Source organism: Punica granatum, chromosome 5, assembly GCF_007655135.1.
Source record: "Punica granatum isolate Tunisia-2019 chromosome 5, ASM765513v2, whole genome shotgun sequence".
NCBI lineage: Eukaryota > Viridiplantae > Streptophyta > Magnoliopsida > Myrtales > Lythraceae > Punica > Punica granatum.
This window is the reverse complement of record NC_045131.1, coordinates 22,696,703-22,719,552: the sequence shown is the minus strand read 5'-3', so window position 1 is coordinate 22,719,552 and position 22,850 is coordinate 22,696,703. Positions and strand designations below refer to the sequence as shown.

The following is a 22,850-nucleotide window of genomic DNA, read 5'->3' as shown; positions in this document are numbered from 1 at the left end:
AATTGCATTGCGAGTACACAGCTGGCGGCGGGCCCCGGCGGTGACGTGTAGAGCAACCAGGCACTGAAATTCTCACACGTGGATGCCAATGATAGGTACTTCAGCTGATATAAACTTTCTAACCCGGCGCCGAAGACGAACATGACAATAGCTTTTGATCCTTTGTCGTATTAGCGGAGCAGTTCAGCGGATGGTCGAGGTCAACGGACATGTAGTGACGTGGCAGCGTGTCGCCCTCATTGTTTCCACTCTAAGCGGGACTCCGGTGTGGTATTTCTTAATGATAAAAAGTTATCATTGTTCTTTTTTGGCCAGCATGTCATTGTTTATTTGGGTTATTCTATTCTATAGCTTATCTCCAACTAAAATAATTTTTCTCCCTAAAATTACATGTACAAGGAGAAATTCTTAAGTCCCGCGTCACCCCCAAATATAAACCCCGAACGTTTGTTTTACAAAAGATTTTGGCTTAGTACAAAAACTTTTTGTACAACTTTCATAAAAGTTTAAATTTTTTGTACACTTATTTTAGGATTTTGTATTTGAGGGTGGCCGAAAATTCAGTCACTGAATTCAAGAATTGTCCATGCATAAGTTGTTATCAAGATGCAAACTGTTTTTCGATAAGATCATGATAACATCAATTTATTGATTGAAAATAATTTCATTTGAGATAACTTACACATTAAAAGAGACATAAATTTATATTTTAAGCCATTTTCCTTTGAGACTACTCCGGTAGAGAATAATACGCTTCCAAGTAGAATTTTGTGAGTTTATCATGAACCTCCTGCGGATATGTATTTTCTTTTACTTGCAGACCTTGTTAGTGCTTCTCGTACTGGATTGGTCAGCCTTGCGCGACCCTGAACTCTTGTTTGTACTTTCAAGTAGTTTATTAATGATATGCCGAATTTGCAGGGGGGGAAAAAACAAGAGTATTATTTGAATTTTGGAAGGTTATCATACTGCATGCATACCGATGTAACATTGGTAGCCACGAACTGATTCCGGAGTGAAATTTGATGGGATCACGAACGATGTGGAATGTCAGTAGTACGAAATGATTCTGTAATATGAGCATCAGTATTTGGATTATATATATGATTTTTTTAAGCCCAAATTCATATGATTTGGTTCCGAGTGATTGATTCGAATAGCGATGTAGAGCATCGGAAGCACGTAATGATTTTGTGAGTCCAAACTCATATCATCTATTATATGATTTGGACCCTATATATGGTTTTGAGCCCAAACTCATATTTATTAATCATCTGAAATGTGCTTAGTGCATTAAATAAAACTAAATAGAAAGCCGAATTGTATTTACATAAATGGAGGGGTTTCCCAAGGATTTGGGGCAGCCTGCTAGGCCCAATCTGGAGTCTACCATGAAGAGCCCATGCAGTGGCTCATCAATGGTTGAGGCAACAAGGAAACGGCGCCGTTCGGCGGTCGGCTGATGGCCCCACGGGGGAGGTACGTGGGGCCCAATGGCCTTTCAATCGGCCGGAGAGCCGCCCTAAAAGCGAAGAAATGCATGCGTGTCATTGAGGCTTCGCAAATTCCCACATTCATCGTTTGGTTAAATCTCTTTCATTTGCTTCAATTTTGAATCACTCCTTTGAGAGCTCAAAAAATTTGCAACATTTTATAGCCTCTTAAAAAAAATAAAAAAAGGAATCCACGGAACGAAGTTAACGTAAAGAGCAGCAAAGACTCATCGTTACTATCTGAAAGGTAACATTGATAATAATAATAATAATAATAATAATAATAATAAAGATAATCCCATGTATAAAAGAAAGAAGAAAAGTAAATAATATTACAATAAGTAGTTGGATGAATTATAAATGCTTCAAAATTCGATGATCGCCCCAAATGACTAGTGTTAACTAAAATCACTTTCCGTAGCAGTTAGAATGATCACAGAGAAAATTGAGTGTATCTCGATGTTCCATTTCTACTCAACTAATTTAATTTTCTAGTGCAATCTTTTTTTCTCTATAGGGTTCTGCCTGTATAGGTAAAAGGGGAAAACAGGGACTGGAAATAGCAGTGGAGAAAAAGAGAAAAGAGAACAACGTGCGATCCTCCAAATTTCAATTATATGGGTAGTGTTTTGTTGTTCATAAACTCCACCTCTAATGGCCCCCAAAATCTACTCGTCATTCAGCTCTCATCCATTCCATTAGGTTCACTTATTAATTCGGTCTATCAATTATCATAAGTGACTAGAGTTCATAAATTTAGAGAAATTATTCGATAATCCTAAGTCCGCAACACATGTTATTGCTCCTTTCCAAGCACGCCGACCATACAAGATTTTCCCATAAATTTGCATAAGCAAAGAGAACAAGATCTGATTTTCCAAATTTTATTTCAGAAATTTTCATCTCGATTCTCGCTTCTGATAAGAAACGAGCAATAATTTCAAACAGAGTCTGCAATGAAATCTGAGGGAATCGCACAAAAGTGACTGCGTCGTCCATTCCGATGACGATGATCGTCCTTCCCCAACAGTGCCATCCATCAATCTAGCAGAGGATCAGAGCTGAAACACATCCCCAAAAAGGAAAAGTAACCATCCGACCATCAAGATTGTGCGAGCTGAAGATGAACATCGGAGATCTGAAGATTAAATTCAGTATCAGCATAAGATGATGATTCAGTCAAGCACCCATTACAGAGAGATTCATGTACGTTTGAATTCCAAATTAATTGATTTTAATTTTAATTTTAATTTTAATTCAACACATTACACAACAAAAATACATATTTTTCAATTCAAAAATTTTAACTTTAACTTTAACTCAACACATTACACAACAAAAACACACATTTTCCAAGTCAAATTTATAATCACATCTCATTTGTCCTTTTTCACAATTAAAATTAAAATTAAAATCAAAATAATTTTAATTCTGAATTCAAACTACCTCATCTTAATCTCAATCAAACCAGCCCATCATTTGACCATTACATCCATGTCTCCTCAACATGACATCAATGGAGATTCAGTCCCACCAAGCCAAAAAAAGCAAAAAGAAAAAATCAATTTATCTATTGCTGGCTGCCCATCAACGGCACAAAGCTTTATTGCCCCCATCTGAAACAATACTACTCAACTGTATGTATGGACAGGCCTATTACAAGTACAATGTGTAACCTCCCCGAAATCTGTATGCTTCTATCCTGCCAAAAGGAACTCGAAAGAATAAATGAGGAATGCCTGAATCCATGCCTTAAAATCCCGGCAATACTGAGAGATCCGCAATGCCTTTAGGAAGGTCTGCAATTTGCTTGAGCAGGGCAAGTCTGTTCTCTCTGATTTTAGTGTTTTCCTGCAACTCAAAAGCAAGCTCGAGTTATGAGCGATGCACTTCGGCCATCAGAGCTCAACAATGAAAAACCAACCTCAGTGGAAATAGAAATTTTTGCAATACAAATGGCACTTAAGTATTGTCTTTCCACAAGTATAAACTAGTCAGCGATAATAATACTATTTGGTAAATCATAACCCACCACCATGACGAAGACATTATTGAAGAAATCTTCCAGCGGTTGCACGAGTTGAGCAGATGAGTCGAAAAAGGTGTCAACCTCGACATCTGTACAGGGGAGAGAGAGAGAGAACGAAAAGCTCCCAGTTAGAATGGGTTAAAATAATAGTTCAGACAGAAGAACAAGCATGTGTGACTTCAATCATTCAATTGCAGTGCCAGAATGATGGGTTTCCCAAGGATGAATATATACCCGCACTGATTTGGCTTTTCACTGCCGAGAAGGCACTCCATAATTCTCTTTCTTCCGTTGTCTCGAATGCAGCCTCATCCACCTAAAGAGGTCAGAAAGATGGTTCATGAGCCAATAATATAGAGAATACAATACAACTTTTAGTAAATATTGTCAATACATGGAATTGACAAGGGAAAATGATGATGAGCCAAATTTCAAAACAGCTGAATGTGAAGAAGACCTATTAAATCTTAATGTTCAGAACAGCGGGTAAATGCAAAATCACTTGATGCCACATACCTCTATATCAGCATTGATGTCCTTTCCACGGACGATTCTTGTTGGACGAGAGTACGCTTCGACCACCTTTGGGTAAAGCTCACCTTTGGACAATGCTTCCATCTAAAAGACAAACGTATAGTAGAAACTCGTAATCCAATAGCAGTTTTAATAATAATGATAAGGCACTCTTTTGTTTTCCTACAAAAATTTCCCAGTAGTTTTCTCCATCCTTTTTCTTCATCAATCCACTCCAGGAAAACCATTACAGTAGAGGAAAAGTTTTGGTACGCTAGCTAGATGATTGAACTGCTGAGCTCATGATATGTTAAGATGATAACGAGAATTATGAACACGAGGTGCTCTGTGTCACAGCCATCATAACCTTGGGAGGCACCCCACAAAACCATCAGTGGGTACAAGAAAGAATGACCTCAGCCTCACAAGCCCTCGGAAGCTTTGATCAAACAGACGAGTATACAACTTACTCTGAAAGCCGACTTTGCTGCCAGACTAGGCACATTCGCACGTTGAGAGAGGACAGATCGAACTACTTCGGGACTAATTCCTCTATCAACCTGTCACAAAGTAGCCAGATTAGCAATGTGCCAAAGTAAATGCTCAATTGATATTTAAACACCTAGCACTGTTAAAAAGAACAGCTTCTGCTCTGTAGCATACACGATCAAACCAGCACAGAAGATTCGCATCTTGTATTTAAGAACATTGCAATTTGGCAAAAAGAAAGGAGGTAATGAATCAACTGCAATGTGCCCTCTAGATATAACAAGAAATTGCACGTACCAAATATTGCTCCAATCTCCGAGTGACAAATTGATGGGCCTAAAGACAATCAAACACCCATTATTTAATGCCAATACCAAAGAAGAATCATATATGAGGTACTCAAGTGGCTAAAGTAACGTGAATCTCATACTTGCTCTTGCCTTACAACAACAGATCACTATCAACCACCGTATGCTGTGGCCACCCACGTGTTCATGGTCAGGTCTGTTCCTAACTGGATAAATGGGCCTGTGGATTACTCAGGGACCTGGGTTTGGTTCTGACAGGAGTCTCTCAAAGGATGTGTAAAAGAAAAGAAAAACAACAGTCCACCTAACTACAGCAAAAACATTGTTGATGTTGACATGAAAAGAGGATAGCTTAGTAATCAATCTTACATCAAGTAATGTGGTCTCCTCGACTTCAATGGGCTGTACAACAGCAGCTATCTGTAAAGCTTTCTTCAAATCGAGATTTTTATCTTTTTCCACAAGCAGTTGAACCTGAAAAGTCAGAAGCAGCAATCTTCAGTCAAGTCCGAACCCGATCTGATGACCAAAAAGGACCAACTGTAGAAAAGGAATCTGATGACATAAATAACTTACAAGACCATATGAAATTCTCCGTAGACCAAAAGGATCATTGGTTGAACTAGGTTGACAACCAGCAGCAAACAAGCCAACTAGACTATCCAATCTGCAGAAAAGGTATTAACCCCAAGTTATTTATACAAATTGAAAACTAATAAGAGAAGGAATTCTTGAAATAACAGTGATAAAGCTGTTCTTGTTGCAGTCATTCCGTAATCAGTAGAGCATTTGCATCCAGGATCATCACTAAAGAAAAGCTGAAGTTCCTCTTCCTTTTAATGTGAAAATAGCATGTGAGAAAATAGTACAATGACTCTACCAAAGTTCACATTTGTAGGTATCTTAGTAAAATTTGGAATGGAAACCATCTATCTTATTTGTTCCAAACAAGTGGTTCTTATGAACTCAAACCCAACTGTAACACCCTTCTTCAGTTCTATGGGATATTAGGAATAATTTCTCCAGGCAAATAACAATAGCTACTTTCCAAGTTACTTATCGTTGGTATAGCAAAATTGAAATTTTATTCAATTCCTGAGCCATGGAATTACAAGTTCTAACTTCCTCGAAAACGCAATTAACACCTATTTAGCCTTGGCATGTGTAAAGCGGTAAGCCACTGGTAATTCATTTTAGAACTTATACCGGTAGTGTAAAGACAGGCGAGCAGATGGTCTTATGTGGTCTTTCTTATAGATAATCAAATTAACCTCCCTAGCTTGAATCATTTAAGTAATAAGAAGTGAAATTTGACAGTTAAAATTTGAGGTCACCTGTCAGCAATGGCCAAAACAATCCCCACATCAGATTTGGGAAGAATATCTCCAGAAAATCGTGGGAGTGTGATCTCAAACAACGCCTCAGCTATCTGCCAAAACATTCATGGCAAAATAAGATGACAGTCAAAACACTGAAATCGATCCCAATTTCACTCATAGAAGGGTGCCCACACTTGCGAATGAAAATTATTAGAAAGTGCAGTCATTTCACAAACCTCCTCACGATAGCCATTTCTCAGAGCATAATGACGTCCCATAATTCCCGCAAGCGATGTGAACTCGGTTACGACTGCCGTGGAAAGATCTGACATTGCTAGTGATGCAGCATCTTGGACGAGTTTCACTTTCTCGCTGGTAAGGCCCATTGCAGAACTCACTCTAACAACTGTGTTCTGCAGGCGGGTTGTCTTATCAAGCATTGTACCCAGCTTTTCCTGTTAAAGACGAGAACCAGCAGAGAATCAGGAGGGGACTGGGAAATGTTTCTGTAAATTTGTTCTCACATCTTTGTTATCAAAATGAGTATCAAAAAGTGCTTTTCTAATTTCTCCAAAATAGTGCATCAGCACATGTTTTTGAAAATTATATTTCAAAACCACCAAAAAAGACCAGAATCCAGTAACTGGCATACTGGCACCTGCAACTGATGATCGGAAACTGGTTCTGAGCGTCAACCAGTGCTCAGAAACGCTTGGGCAGTCAGAGCAGCAGTTCTGGTTGTGATTATAAAGAGACTCATTTTTTTTCCAAAACATCAAATACATATTTTATTAGATACTATCGGGGAAAAAACCAAAGTGTTCCCAGAAGACAATATATGTGTGCAAAAACAATGCAGAACCTTTTAAATTTTTAATTGACAAAGAGTTTTTTAGTTAATTGTGAAGGCTCTATATGTCACCGAAATAACAAAATTGTATAAAATGCAGCAGTTTCATAATAGTGTCAGAAAATATATCACAAACACATGTCAGCAACTTACATGGAAAAGAATGCCATTCAACTGGCCTTGGAATTCTGCAAAACTTTTACGCGTATCCATCTCATAAAAAAACTTTGCATCTTCATAGCGAGCTCTACACAAGGACAACAGTTGGTGAATTTAACAAAATTGAATAACAAATGAACAAGAAAGTAGAATAAACGGGAAAAAAGATCACGATGAACAAAAAAAAAGAAGCTGTACATAATAAGATTTTTCTTTTAAGTGAATAAAGCAAAGATGAACTTCAATTCAACTTTAAAAGGAAAAGAAAGAAAAAAAATTTCAGCTTAAAAGAACAGTATCAATGATTTGGCCTTCAGAAAAAAAAAAATGAACTACATCGAGATATTTCCTCCAAATAAACAGCAATCTTGATTTGCATCAGCTATTCCAAATACATTTTGGCTAACAGGCAACAACACCATTTTATAACTTTCCTTTATCATTTGTTTTTTTACTCATTATTGTATTGATTCAATGGCAAAAACTTTAATGAGTATATGACATAAATATCAAGAATAGTGTGAACCTGAGAACAGCTTCATTTCCTTTTCTCACTACTGCCTCATTAATGGCTCCATTTGCAACCTGAAAGTACACAAGTTATTCAACCACTCAAATACTACTTTCTCCCACTCTGACAACAGCAAATAGATGTCAATAGTTTGTACGAATTTCTCACAGCGATGAAGTATGGCAAGAGCGCCCCTTTAGCATCACTTACAGCAAAATATTTCTGATGCTTCTGCATGACCTACACATCAGAACAAAAGCTAACTTGAATAACTCGACTCCATATATAAATGAAAAGAAGGGAATATTATGTATGAATATCAAACCACATCAGGTTACGTCTCCATGATGTCACCTGATTGATACAATAGAACAGGTGTCCTGCTACTGTACTGCTTGAAAATGATACCAGAGATGGCTTAAATGTAACTGTAACTCAACCTGAATGGACCAACTTACCATAGTCAATAGATCATCAGGAAGCTCCATGAAAGATTCATTGAACCTCCCCAGTATAGGAACAGGAGCTTCAACAAGATTCACAACCTAATATACAGTAGATAAATAATAAGGAACTATATCATTTAAATAAACAAGTCATGTTATTGACAACCTTACCTCGTTCAGTAATCCTTCCTTAGCAACAATTTGCCCATTCACAGTAGATGCTAAAGCGCTGGAGACCTCCAATATCTTATTCTTGCGTTCCTGTATGTTAAAAATATTGAGGGGATGAATAATATTATAACTTCTTATCCTCTAGAAAAGATTCCCGAAGCCAACAAAGAAATTATCTTTATCAATGGGCAGATCTTGAGGGCAAAAGGAGTTCAATATTCCCAGATCATTTTGGAATACCTCTATATCCAGTTCAATACCAGCCTTCGTCATTGAATCCACATAAGATTCTGCACTTCCTACCTGAAAATTTTGAGTAACAATTAATGTACATTCCGTGCATTAATCAACATATTGCAGCAGTAAGCATACCAACGAAGTTACTTAAAAAATAAAAAATAAACATAATTATAGATGCGTGTGTTGTCAAAGGATGCCTAACATGCCAGTTGCTGCATCTTCTCACAAGCTACGACTCTTGGGCTAAACAGTCCTCTGACAAAATCATAATGCCTTTTCCTCATTTTCTCAACTAAAAACAATTGCAAATAAGAGAGAATCCTACTCCAGCATTTCCACTCGTTTCTTTCTTATTTATCCGTTTATCTATTTATATATTTTGATAAAGCCTCCTTAGCTAGTCTGGGCTTAAAACTAGCACAAGCTTAGCTCAATCCATGCAGAAGAAAACCATTCAGAAACTCAGTGACCAATATATATATATATATATATATATATTTTTTTTTTTTTTGGAGAATTAAACGAATTCATTAAGAAATGCAAAGAAGGTGCTAAGAAACTGATTGTACAAAAAGATGACCCAAGAAATCCCCCTAAGTAAGAGAAAGAGAGCTACTGAACTCAAGAGCAACACGCATATCCCACCTATACACCTGTCTATACCAAAAATATACAGTGACCAATATAAAATTATTCGAGAGCTTGTCAGTTAGCATTACCATGACAAAGAAAATAAGAAGCAGGTGTTATGCAGACCAAAGAAGAAACATAAATAAATTGGGTTGAAAATAATTCAAGTACATACTGTCACAGTAGCAAAAGGAGTATTCCGAAGGCCGTACGATAGATTTCCACTGCAATGAAAGGCAGAAGAAATAAAAAGCTTTATTCAAGAAGAAAGGGGATTGAAGAAAGGTCTTGAACAGATTAAGGAAAATGACGAACTGCAACTCGGCCTGTAAGAAAATTGAACAATACATCTATCTGGAAGCAACAAATATAGAAGATAATCACTAATAAATATAATCTTTGCATATTCAAATCCCAATTTAATTAACCTTAATGAAGAAATCTCAAAGCATAGGCAGAAATCGATGGTATCCAAGAGCACCAGAAGCCAAATGTTACTGATTGTATTTGATGGCACAACTATCAGCAGGACAAAATCTCGCCCAATCATCTCAAGTTTCCCTAGACGTCAAGAATGAGTTCTGATGCTCCAATATAATATGGACAAAAAGGTATATAATATATCTTACTGTGATCTTTGTACAATATATCTTACTGTGATCTTTGTACAATATATCTTACTGTGATCTTTGTTGGAGAGAGTACATCAAGCTCTAAAGACTAGACAAATTGCTACTTCCTCTATTCTATGTCCCCTCCAACTAATGCTCCCCTGAGGTTCTTGTCTTCTTCATCTTTTATTTTTTATTGGTAGACAAAGGTTATGGCTATAAATATCAAACCCCAAGGCCGTCAGATCTTTTCGAGAGGTGGTCTCTGCTGCCAAAATTATGAACTGTTACCAACTCATCTAATGAAAGTCTTGTTTGCTGTTCCCTAACTTAACAATATCAAGTGACAATTTTTTATCTCCAGTAGTTTGGATTGTTTGAAACAAAAGAAAAAAAAATTACCAAGGATCAAAAGCGAGCACAGACAGGAGAGGCACAAAAGAGATATTTTCTTCAAGCTAAAATTCGCTTGACCTACTAATGATGGGGCCATATCCACCCAAAAGCTTAATTGATTAGTGGTGGATACCACTTGACATACCTAATTCTTTTTTGTAGACTCTCCTACATGGGACATAGTTCACTCTAAACTCCTGTCTTCATGAGTGGCATGCCCCTTTTAGCATTCGCCCCCACCATAACCAACCACGAATCAGGATGGGACTGACATCCACCATTTAAACACCTGCCTTCCACGACTTGACCGCTAGGGATGACAACATAGATGCGAAGAAAGCACTCTGCTAGGTCTTTTTCGTTTATTTACCTGTTTAACGGGGGTGACTTTGCTTTTTTTCTTACATAACATGAGCTCTAAAAACTACTTATGACACTGCAGTTTCTATCAGGCTTACAAATAGCTAAGCCCACATCTGCCCAAGCTCATAAGCTATTGGCTTCCGTATCAGCACTAAAACTATTTCCCTTTTCGTATTATACTCTCCTACGTAGGACAACTTTCTACTGTAGACAAAGACAAGTAGCAAGGGAACAAATTGCCACCAAAATATACTTAAAATTAATAGCATAAAAGCAATTAATTGCATTCATATTCTTAAAACATGAGTTCTGAACAAAATGGAATTGAAGTGAAATAAACAGAATAGAAGAGTTAATTGTATGCACCTTAAAGAAGAATCTTAAATAATAAGTACCTTGATAGTCCAGCAAATGTAAATGGCACAACGACATCCCCATGGAGAGCCAAAATCCATCGAATAGGTCGGCTAAACATGACCTACATAGTGATGACAATAGATACCACATTAGGTAATGAAATATTTCTTAAGACAGATGAAGGAAAATCTATCATGCCACATCAAACTTTTAGATAATTCTGAAATTTTTTCAGAGAGTAATTTATTTGGCATTTCATTTTATGCTGCAACTTGTTATTCTGAACTGTTATGATCCGAACATACAACCAATAACTAGTTGGATATATATATATATATATATATATATATATATAAGAGATATATATATATATAAGAGCTATCTCTTATACCTCATAAAAGGAGTAGAATTATAATTCTTATCAGAAAATATTCTAATTTTATTTTGCACAAAGTTAGCTCATGTAAATAGAAGAGCTTAATAAGGGGAATAAAGAACCTATATCAGGCTATAAATCTGGATCATCAATTCACAAAATTTTTATTATCGGGCTACTAAAATCTGTGCCACATATGCCCCATATACAAAACATAGTTCTATGTGATTCAATATCCGACAAACTCTTGCAAGCAAAGAATTTTTTATTTATGTTTTTCTCTTATGGAGGATTAAGGGAAAGTCTCCTCATGTACCGTGTAAACCATGAGTTGTCATTATACAAGGACAAAAGGAAACTTTTAGCACATTTTAAAAATTCAATAAATCCTGTATAAGTTTAACAATTTCTTCAACATCACATTCATGCATTAATATTCCATACCGTATCTTGACAATTAATGGCCCATGCCAATGGATATTGGATATGAGGGATTAAGCTTAGTGGACAATTACATTCAACTCAAATAAATCATCATATAAAAACATATTTAAACAAAAGGGAAAACCGAGACTTCATCTACCTGAGAGTTCCAGCGCATGGACTTTGGGAATGACATCTTTGATATTGTGCCAGGCAAATCTTCAGATAAGACCTTTAGCGTATGATAATATGAACTTTATGAGCTTATCTTAGAAATAATCATAAGAAAAAGAAGATATTTTGACACTGAAAATTGTATCAGCTTGATTTAATAGGGATTTATAATTCCCAACTAGAACTCACTAATCCACTTTGCTACTAGTCAAGTATTAGATCTACTCGTCTATTAAAAAGGGTGCTGCAGTTCTAACTCTTTGTTTTCATATTCCAGAAGTCAAATGAATATCTCAAGCGATTCTCAAATTTACCCCCTTTACTAATGCCTCAGGTTTAGAAAGAAAAATCAGTATGAAAACCTCTAGAGCAAATCGAGCTGACTCCTTCACACGGGCATACACGTAATCAGTTTTACCTGCAGAGTAAGAGATCTTTTTAATACCAGTTTCAAAGCAAAGGTCATATGGTGATCATATGCATCTTATTTCTGCAGATGAGCTCAATCTTGCCCCAGACAAGAATTTTACTATGACTTGGTACTAAGTTCTCGCTACATGATAAACAATTGACAATTCATTTTCAATATAAGCAACAAGAGCTGTATCGTGGATAGTGAGCAAAAACATACATGAAAACCATTTGTTACGACGTAATATAAAGGCAACTCAAGACAGAGAAGGGGTAATGACAGCAGTGAGTTTGAGAGCTGAAATTTATACTACATTGACAAATATTACCATGAATATTGGTGAAAATCATTTGAAGATCAGTTAATTTCATAATTGCCATGAAAGCACAGGTCGACAAGATATTTCTCTATCACAAGCAAAAGGTCATTCTCTTTCAAAATGAACAAATTAAATCATGAGTAAATCAGAATAATTTAACAATAAATATAAAAATAAATAAAATAAATAACAACATCAAGTTGCATGTACAGTATTGCAAATTTGAAGAAGAGAGGGTCCATGACATAAGCATTATTATTTTAAAAAATCCACTAGTTACCAATGCATTGGAAACTAACATTTTCATTAATCATAGAAACCACTTGTCTAAGATCAATTTAAGCTTAATGTTGACGATATTTTATCTTAATAGCATAAAAAGCACATCTATGTAGTTATCAAGAGATACGTTTATCTCCTCAAAAACAGAAAATCAGCATATCTAATGTCAGCGCAAAAAATCCAAGAAACAGAAGAAGCTGATACAGCCATGGATGTCTTGAATGTGCATCAACTGAGACATATGCAGCTGTAACAAAAAGATAAGCAAATTCTGAACCTAGTTTCACCCCAAATACCAGCTCACAAATTACTTGTTCGTTAAGAAATAACAAACGCAAAATTGAAAATAGCCGATTGACTATGATAAATTAGCACTACTCACCATCAGTCTTTCTGAATGAGGACTCCATGCCAATAGAATATCGACGACAAAATCCTTCAGCAGCCTGATAAAAAGAATCATAGTTACCATGATTTGCTAAACTTTCCACACAATGGAACATATCACTAATTCATCCATTTTTGTGATGACATACTAAGTTGGTGCAGATAGTATAGTACTTGGCATCGAAATAATGCAAAGAAAACTGGGGATAAGACCAATTATATTATGTAATTCCTTTTCCCTCGTAATGAATTTATAACTTTACCTGTTTATTTTCATGGACACTACAGAAAACCCTAACTTACTTGAGAGCAACATTAGATCAAAATGGTGATATTAAGGCCATATACTATACAAAATTTTGATGTCTCGACAAGAATCCAAAGTAAAGGAGGGCACCTTTGTGGGCTTTCCTTGTTCATCAAATGCCTTAGAAACAGGAGGTCCTCGAACTTCGACCTCATTCTCCATCTGCTTAGCTTCAAGACTCTCCACAGTAATCTGAAAAATAACACCAAACTAGGTCAGAAAATTGCCACAGAAACCACAAGCATATAAAATTTTAGAAAACTAAAATGTAGGACTTCGCATTTAAATTTTGCAAATTTGATCAAACTTGAAAATGTGAGAGCAGTTAAAAGAAATTATAGTTAAAAAAAGTTCGAAGAAAATCATTTTGATTTCAAGTAAGTCTCAAATAAATTTATTTCTTTATGCTAATGCAATTTATAGAAAGCAAATAAGTCCTCAAAACCCCAATAACACTCCAAACATGTCCTAACTTGTACATCACCGCTCTTTTTTTCTTTTTAACATGTATACTTATCTTCCGAACCAAAAAACCCAATTCTAGAATACCAATATATAGTATAGAACTGTTTGTAGAAACCAATATGTATATATATGTACATATATATTTTGACCGCATCTGTACAAACCAATAAATACACCAACTTTGCCATAATTGATTATAAAATGTGCTTCTGTTTCATTACTTGTCAGAAAAGTGAACTGCTCTTCCTTCATTTCAAAAGTAACACATGGGTATCAACGCATCAGTTGCAACAAAATAGAGGGTCGGCAACAAAGCGTTGATTTCCATGATGTGCTATATGTTCCTTATAAAATAACAGAAAGTCTAGACAATCTAATTAGTCATCTTTAGAATAAGTGATAGAACTTGGACAGAAGAGCATGATGTCCACAGAGTTCAGCCGGCAAACAGAGATAGGGTACGAGTAATGACTCATCATACCCACTTTTTACAAATCCTATTATAGATTAGGGCCCAGACTGAGTATCTTTGCTCTGACCAAAGTGTCTAGAATGATTCACTTTTCGCTGATAGCATTCTATATGTTTTCACTCGGTTACTAACGTATTCTAAGATTAATTAAGAAATTGTAAAAGCATTGCATCATGCTGTACCACAAGCCTACGAGGTGTTCCAAATGCTCGCACTTCACCATGACTGAACCGTTTGCTTTCCAGCAAAAGCAATACTAGATCTTTAAGCTGTATGCAAGAAGAGAGTGGTCAATATTATACAATTGAAGTAGAAGCAGAGGAACAAATATTGGGGAAAGAATACCAGAACAATGAAAACTGAATGATTGTTAGGTGACAACATGCAGAACCGAAAAAACAAATTTTTTTTTTTTTTGGTCCCAATAAGTTATGGCGACTTTAATTTGCCAAAGAAATGGTATTATTAATGCAAAACTGGTACATACTTGCTGCCTTGCATTAACTACATCATCGGGTGGCATTTCCTCAGTTCCAACTTCGAGTACAAATAACCTTGCTCGATCTTGGACCTGGCAATAAAAATAGGCCGACAACCACCAATTAACACCCCCTAGTAGTCCCTACTCCCCCAAATACTTAATATAAAGAACAACTAACCAGCTTTGTCATTAGAATCAAAGACTTGAAGGAAGGATAATAGAATTGTAAACAAACCATAGCTGATAATAATCTTGAAGTGGAGAAGGGAGAAAAGTTAAAATTATCTACTGCAGAAGCAACAGCTGAAACTTAAAAGCACAGAGAACATTTCCAAGCACCTCGACAGTGCCTTTAAGGGATATGACAGCTTTTGAGGGAGAAGTCCATCCAGAGAGAAGACTTGGGATAGCAATTCATAATACAGTGCAGGCCAGAATGCTTGGCTGTGGGATTTACTAAGGAAGGCAAGCCAGAATCAACAAAAAGATCTGCTGAGGAAATGGAGCCTTACTGATAACTAATCTGGTTAGGGGTTACTTGTGCTTCTTTGTTTTAGGAAGTGTCTGCTTAGTTTTGATTTGTAAGATTGGATGAACTGAGCTTGCATATATACTGGGCTTCCATAGGCCTTTTAATTTGTTGAGTATCAATGAAGAGCACGCTGGAGTTCATCCAAATATATATATATATATATATATATATATATTCACAACCAACATTGCATAGGATGCTGTCGGATCCACTCACTCTTTTCGCAGCTTCCTCCAAAACCTCTTTCGGACAAGCAACATGAGCAGGTTCAGAAACAATACCAAGAGGATGTCCCAAAGACTCCCTCGTCTTTAACCACAGCTGAGCGCATTGCCGAGCTAAACTGATAAAACCCAAAAATTCCATGTGAAAAGGATAAGAAATTTTAGCAAACTATATGACTTGAGGAGTGAAAATTGTGCCTGCGCATCCGAGCAAAGTAGCGAGCACGTTCTGTCACTCCAACAAAACCTCGGGAGTCCAACACATTGAAAGCATGCGATGTCTTCAGAAGCTGATCATACCTAGCATAAGCATCACAAGATTAATATAGCAGCAATGGTGCGAATGCTATTTAAATTTTAATCTAAATACAGGAAAACAAGAAATAGGTTATTTACATACGCAGGAATAGGAAGGCCCAACGCAAGCAATGAACGAGCTTCTTCTTCAAACAAGTCAAAGTGTTTCTGAACATGGTCGACACTTGCATGCTCCAGGTAATATGCACTCATTTCCTTCCTGATGTAAATAAAAAGAGAGACTAATTGAACAAATGAATTTGCCAATGATTAAAAGGCTAGACAGCACTGTAACTATAAAATGTAAATGACAAACGTGACAATTCTAAGACAATGGAGGAAAGCAGACATTAGCAATAATAGAAGAAGTTACTTCTGTTGTTTGAGCATAGGTAATAAATGTCATCGAGTTCCCTTGCTTCACATCAACAAATAACTGAAATACAGTGAACACTATTTGACAAGTAACTAGGAACAACTGAGAATTCAAATGTTTGCGAGGTCTTGAATTATTGGTATGTATACAATCTTGCGCCAACTCTTTCTTTGTTCCAGTATTCTATTTCATTGCTACTCACCATTTTCTGCAACTATAATCGCTAATTCTGTGTGTGATACATAAACGATGCAATGCATGCTTCCACGATTTAAAAGGTCATTCTAAAAGCTCATGCTAGGAATAATCATTTGGAGCAAGCGAATAGTACTTCAAACCGCAAAAAAAGAACGGAAAAATTTATACAAGACACTGCAGCCTTTAAATGTCTTAAGTACTGGAAAGGAAGACAATTGTATTGCAAGGAAAAGAGAAGCATAGTCAGCATGAAAATGATAACTTAAATTGTGAGGCATACTCATTCTCCAAAAAGAGTTCCCCATATGTTATTCCATCAGCATATCGAATCTTTTTGAAATGATCTACCCCCTGCAACATTCGTTTCATATTGACATCAGAAAACTACATAAGAGAAAAGAGGGGGAGAAAACAGAATGAAACACCAGCACTTCACCTGAAGTAACATAAGGATGCGCTCGAGCCCATAAGTGATTTCAACAGATACAGGCATCAATGGAAGACTTCCCGCCTGAATAATTTGAACAAGAGTTTTAAGAACAGAACCGATGAATGACCAAGAGTTAAAATTTCAGAAAAATGACGAGTTAAAATTTCATAAAATAAGTGAACAAGAAGTTGCAAAAAGAACTCTATCAAGAAAAGAACCTGCTGGAAATAGGTGAACTGTGTAATTTCCATTCCATCCATCCATATCTCCCAGCCCAGACCCCATGCTCCCAACACCTGTGAGCATTTGCAAGTCATGGAAATGTTAACAATGATACAATGCTTTGCAAACAATACAGTGAGTATTATTTTGCCGACTGGTTGTGCACGGCACTAAGCCACAACCAAATGTAAAGCTCAGAACTGGACCCAAATTCATGTCTGTCATGTCTGCATTGTCATTCGATGGACCCAGTCACCATAATCCAGCAGTGAGAAAGGCAATTGCATGAACTATTTTCTTTAGCATTGCATGAACTATTTATGCTGTTCTACTTATTGTTGCTTATGAGAATATATATATATATCAGTGAATAGTCATGCACATGTATCACTGAGAGAGAGAGTGGCATATGTAGGAAATGCATGTATTTGATTTACCATTCATTAAACAAATCATTACCGGGCTCTCCCAGTTATCCTCCACAAATCGTATGTCATGTTCACTGACATCAATACCTGTCAACCAGGAAAAAAATTTTGACCTTCTGTCAGGCAAGATCTCAAGACTCAAGTTGCACTGCCTTTTTCCTTTCTTTCCCGAATGACTAAATTTCCCAACCTGTTCTCCTAAATTTAAACCTAGGATCTGATTCTCCAAGATACTTGAGTATTGCAACCTCTAAACTAACTGAGATCAAACAGGGCTCTCCATATCAATCAAACAACAAAACCAATAGACTCTCCATAATTCATTTTATATAATAAAACAAACATCACTGAGATGTAAGTTTAGGTGCCTGCCAATACTGATGAATGCAACAAGATAAGATCTGAGAACGTGTCTCAGCCAACAACACACTGCAATTTTCAGTGAACATCAGCCCAATAAAAAGATTGATATGCAAATACCACTTGAAAGACATTGAACCAATAGACACATTGGTCTAAGCCTCCAAGTAAAATCGTAATATATAAATGTGAAAAGATCTAGGTGAATATAGAGTGAAAGTTAAGAACAAAGATATGATATGCTAAACCTAACCGGCACAATTGGAGTTTTGATCACTACCTAACGCTGCTAGACTTCGTATAAATAAATCTTGTGAATTCCCAGGGTCAGGCTTCAGTATAACCTGACAATATAAATAGAAGGAAAAAATGTGAACCTAAAGCAGCCTCGTCAGGAAATGCTGTGAATTGTTTAGAATAGCATAATCCCAGATGATTTAAACTCTACCTGAAATTGAGTGTGACGTTGGAGCCTATTAGGGTTTTCCCCATAACGACTATCATCCGGTCGAATACTAGGTTCTACATAACTGCACTAAAAAACCTATAAATCAGCAGTAATGAAAAGTACAAAATGCTGAACAAAATAATACATGAAAAATGAGCAGTGTTATTGGTACAGACAGATAGCGTTTGATTAGTTGGTCAGTTAAAGACTTCCTAGCTCCTAAGAATAAAATTGTTAGCATACGAAATGAGTGCAATATAAAAGAAACCTTCCTCCTGCAAGAAGCATCTCTACACACACTAACAAACTATGAAATCTAAAGACTCTAAACCAAATGCAAGAGAATGCATCAAAATTAGGAAAAACACAGTTTTCCAAATTTCCATTATGAGTTCATTGTCGCACTCTTCAAGCACAGTACGGCACCATAGATACATGCCTCAATAATACGATTTCAATTGAAACGAAAAGGAAGCATGCTTGAGAGTGAATGTAGTAGCAGAAGCATGATTGAGAGTGAATGTAGTAACAGAAGCATGCTTGATAGTGAATGTAGAAGACAAACTCCAGGCAAACTTACGCAACATTCCACGGTTCTGGACCAAGAACTCTCAAATATGTCAGAGGATTCATAGTCCCAGCTCCAACCTAATCAACATAAATAACAAAGAAAAAAGTAAATGGCAAGAAACTTAATTTCAAGCAGCAGCACAAGCTCCCATGAACACACAATAATCCCCACAAAAGCTGGTAGCTACTTGTGAAAATAAATTTTGCAAAAGAAGTCGTCTATCTAATCTCCAAGTACCTTTCTACCACTACGCAGTGGAGATTGCAAAACCCAAAGCTACCAATTAATATTACCTCAGTATTGCTACATTGCATTACAGCACAACCAACTGAAGCCCAATATTCCTGCAACATTTATGTAAACAGTTTACTCAACTTATTCTAAAGGCCATCGAAACAGCTTCGAGTAGTGAAAAACATAACTGTGCATTAATCAAACTTAATAAAAAGTCTTCAGGACCTCAGTGAACCTTTTTTCCCCCCTCTGGGCAAAGTCGAAGGCATTTTTAGATGCATATGGACTCAACTAAGATCCCATCAAGTTGTCAAAGATCGTAAATTTCAGAAATAATTTATGCCTCTGATTATTTTATTTTTCGAAATGTTTGCTTGATATTCAAAAGTTAATTTCAATGGCTTAAGGGAAGATATGACACTCACCAAGCAGAAAAAAATAATATGAAAATGCCATACAAGTGCTAAACTGAAGGGATCCATATAGCAAGGGCTAGCCAATCTCTTTTTGGAAAAAATTTGCCTATGCCAGTTGCAATGTACCCCAAGAAAGTTTTTGTCTTCTCAGATAAAGAAGATTGGTGAGTACATTCCAATACTTTCTTCTTTTCCTTGTTATTATTCCAAGAAAAGAAAAGTGGACAAGTAACTTAATCGAGATGCTCCTACCCATAGCAAACCCCACTGACAGAAGCTGGAAGCATCCGCATAACAAGGTCACTAAATTTTAACTATTTTGTCCAGCCACCTTGCTCTCCAATGTATATTAAGACGCACATATGTCAATCAGAAAGTTCTTCAAGAGAAAAGAATTGGGATATCCAACGGAATATCTATAAAAAAAACTAGATGAAATCCATGGAGAAGAGGAGACTACACTGGCCACTACAACAAGGTCAAACATTTCCATATGAATTTATATAATTTATTAATTACAATCATGCATAATAATACAATAAATTTCAATTGTTATTTCATTAATATATCGTACCATGCGTGCAACGCACGCCCCCGCCTACTAGCGTATATATATCGTACACACATCCATATGAATTTATATAATTTATTAATTACAATCATGCATAATAATACAATAAATTTCAATTGTTATTTCATTAATATATCGTACCACGCGTGCAACGCACGCCCCCGCCTACTAGCGTATATATATATATATATACACACACACATACAAAAGTTTGGATTTCTCCACATTTCAAAATTCCCATTTATCCCTTCTATGTATGTAGACAGTTTTCTTAATTCCTATTTTGTCAATTCAATGTACGTGGACATCTTCCTAATCTCAGTTTACTCATTTATGAGGACATTTTCTATTTTCTATTGAAAATATAACATGACCCTTCGTATCAGTGCCTGTTGAAAGAAAAAATAGTGTCTTATAGAAATTCAACAATCTAGTCTTTCAGTGATCGGTGCCTATATATTAGCTGAACTTTCGGATTTCTTCCAGCAAGTGTTTGCCCTGTGATTAGATATGAAAATTGGAAGGGAACAACTTCACTCGTTTCGAAAAATTTAAACTTTCTGATAGGATGGATACAATAGCATCATCCAGATTTCTACAAAGTCATAAAGTTGCATTCTTTTTTTTTGGCCAACACATTGTTTCTATTCTAACTGAAGAAATGTGGGGGACAATAGCACTTGCAATGACTGAGGATAGAGAAAGTAACTGAAATACCGGAAAATGTAGGAAAAATCGAAAAAGAAAACAGAGCAAGCAACAGAGTTTCCAGAAAGCCAAAATTGCCCGTTGCGTACACAGAGATAATTCAAACTGAAGCAAGCCGAAAATTCAACGAAACGGAGACCTGCAGCCGCTGGATGGCCTGCTGAAAAGTGGGAGCAGCAGATGCCTTGTGGGGCTCTTCATCAGTGGACGAGTGCTGAGGGGCGGCGGAGGTTCCGCTGCTGATTGCTGAGACGGGAGAGGCCCTGGAGAAGTGGCGGCTGCAGCGGCCGGCGAGGGGGTGGAAAAGGCGGTGGGGGTAGGGGGATCCATGGCGGAGGAGGCAAAACTGGGAGGCGTGGGGCCTGAGAATGGTGACGACTAAAGGGAGAGCCAGCATGGCCATTTGGGAGTGGCTCTGTCTGTCTCCGCAGAACAGACCGCAACCTTAGCCTGTTGTTTGAGTACGCTCCGTTATCTGTCCCTCGTCATCTTTTGAGTCCCTTTGTTGGTAGTTCGCTTTTAGCAGGGCTTTTTACTTTTTAATAATCCTCAACTATTTACACCTTTTGTCACTTTCATCCTAATTCTTTTTTATCACTCTCGTCCTCAACATTTCACGTTTGCCAATTCAGTCCGAATATCACTTTTTCATTGACGGAAAGCAATCACAGATAATTAATTTTGCTTTTACTATTTCCTTTATTTACTTTTCAAAAAATTTAAAAAAAAATTCCAAAAGGGAAGCACTACCGAACGAAGGATGGACCTGAGGAGGGAAGGGGTAGGGGCACCGGCGAGCTCGGACATGAGGTGGGGACTGCCGGCGAACACCCCCAGGACTAGAATTGACTAAGATGTCGAGTTGAGATCTTGATCAATTCTAGCTACGGGACATCAACCGACGGCCCCTACCCTCTTTTGAGGTTACCGGTGTTTTCTAAGGACTCCAACGAACTCATAAATGGGGTGAGGGCGCCTGTGAACCCACTAGTCCAATTGATTGAGATCTCAACTTTGAGATCTCGGCCAATTTAGGGTAGGGGTGTTCAATTTCAGTTTGGTATGATTTTTGGCCTAAATTTTAACCGAACCATAAAGTCAATTTTTTGAAGATTGAAAACGTATCCATAACCAAACCATAAAATTCGGTTAACCTAATAACAAATTCTTGGGAGAATACTCCTATGGGGCAAGAAGTATTGATAGTATAACCGTTTGGTACAAAATGAAAATTTTGAAACAATTCAATGCATTTTATCAAAAAGTTGGTGGAATCCTCCATCCACCCCAATAGCGTACAAGTCACGTGCGCTTTAATATCTCTTTTTTTCTTCATCTTCTTACTCACTTTTCTCAGGAACACTTGGAGGTGTTTACACCTATTTCCCACATTTTGTGAAGGTCATTAGGCCAAGACGTGTGAACGATTAATTACAAGTGGCCCGTTTTTCTTTGAAGCCTTGCCCAACTCAACAAGTTAGAGAGAGTCCATGGTTATTAATTGATTTGAGACAGGCCAAGTTTGATTTCTTGCTTGAGGCCCAGTCCAGGATCCATGAAGGAAGCAAGCAAGGCGATGGTGCACTTGAAGTCGAGATGTAATTTGCTTACATGGCATTTGGTTCACTGAAATGAAAATTGAAGAAATTAGAATTGACAGTGAATGAAACCCGAGGGATTAGAATTGAGATTTTGATGACACTTTTTTGTTTTTTTGGTTAGGTGGAATAAGAAAATGGGATTCTGAGTGTTTTTCTTGAAAAGACATGGAATAAGAAATGATTAATGAGTAAAAGACTACCTTATTAATATTTTTAAATAAGAAATGTATTTAAAAATTAAAATTAAAACT

General features: G+C 36.8%; 1 protein-coding gene across 5 annotated transcripts; it reads right to left on the bottom strand.

Annotated features, from left to right (window-relative positions):
- Positions 1-2,266: 2,266 nt before the first annotated feature.
- On the bottom strand, positions 2,267-21,508 carry LOC116207990 (glycine--tRNA ligase, chloroplastic/mitochondrial 2). Of its 5 annotated transcripts, none has more exons than XR_004156992.1 (37): positions 21,138-21,506; positions 19,363-19,413; positions 19,079-19,146; positions 18,499-18,580; positions 18,331-18,394; positions 17,722-17,777; positions 17,259-17,336; positions 17,047-17,121; positions 16,891-16,961; positions 16,140-16,256; positions 15,938-16,039; positions 15,732-15,858; positions 14,990-15,073; positions 14,685-14,771; positions 13,656-13,757; positions 13,254-13,317; positions 12,221-12,276; positions 11,845-11,916; positions 10,924-11,006; positions 9,334-9,382; positions 8,529-8,591; positions 8,289-8,378; positions 8,130-8,216; positions 7,840-7,911; positions 7,687-7,745; positions 7,155-7,248; positions 6,388-6,606; positions 6,167-6,261; positions 5,409-5,499; positions 5,202-5,306; positions 4,822-4,860; positions 4,506-4,595; positions 4,039-4,140; positions 3,757-3,838; positions 3,526-3,611; positions 2,940-3,344; positions 2,267-2,631 (listed from the first exon to the last, which is right to left on the bottom strand). XR_004156992.1 is itself a non-coding variant. In XM_031541150.1 (37 exons), the coding sequence occupies exons 1-36, from the start codon at positions 21,399-21,401 to the stop codon at positions 3,246-3,248; spliced, it is 3,225 nt and encodes a 1,074-aa protein (XP_031397010.1). In that variant the 5' UTR covers positions 21,402-21,506; the 3' UTR covers positions 2,267-2,631; position 3,245. The 5 variants fall into 5 exon arrangements, 4 of the variants coding, with proteins under 4 accessions (XP_031397010.1, XP_031397011.1, XP_031397013.1 ...); XM_031541150.1 differs by having other exon boundaries at positions 3,245-3,344; XM_031541151.1 differs by having other exon boundaries at positions 2,267-2,554; positions 3,245-3,344.
- Positions 21,509-22,850: the final 1,342 nt, after the last annotated feature.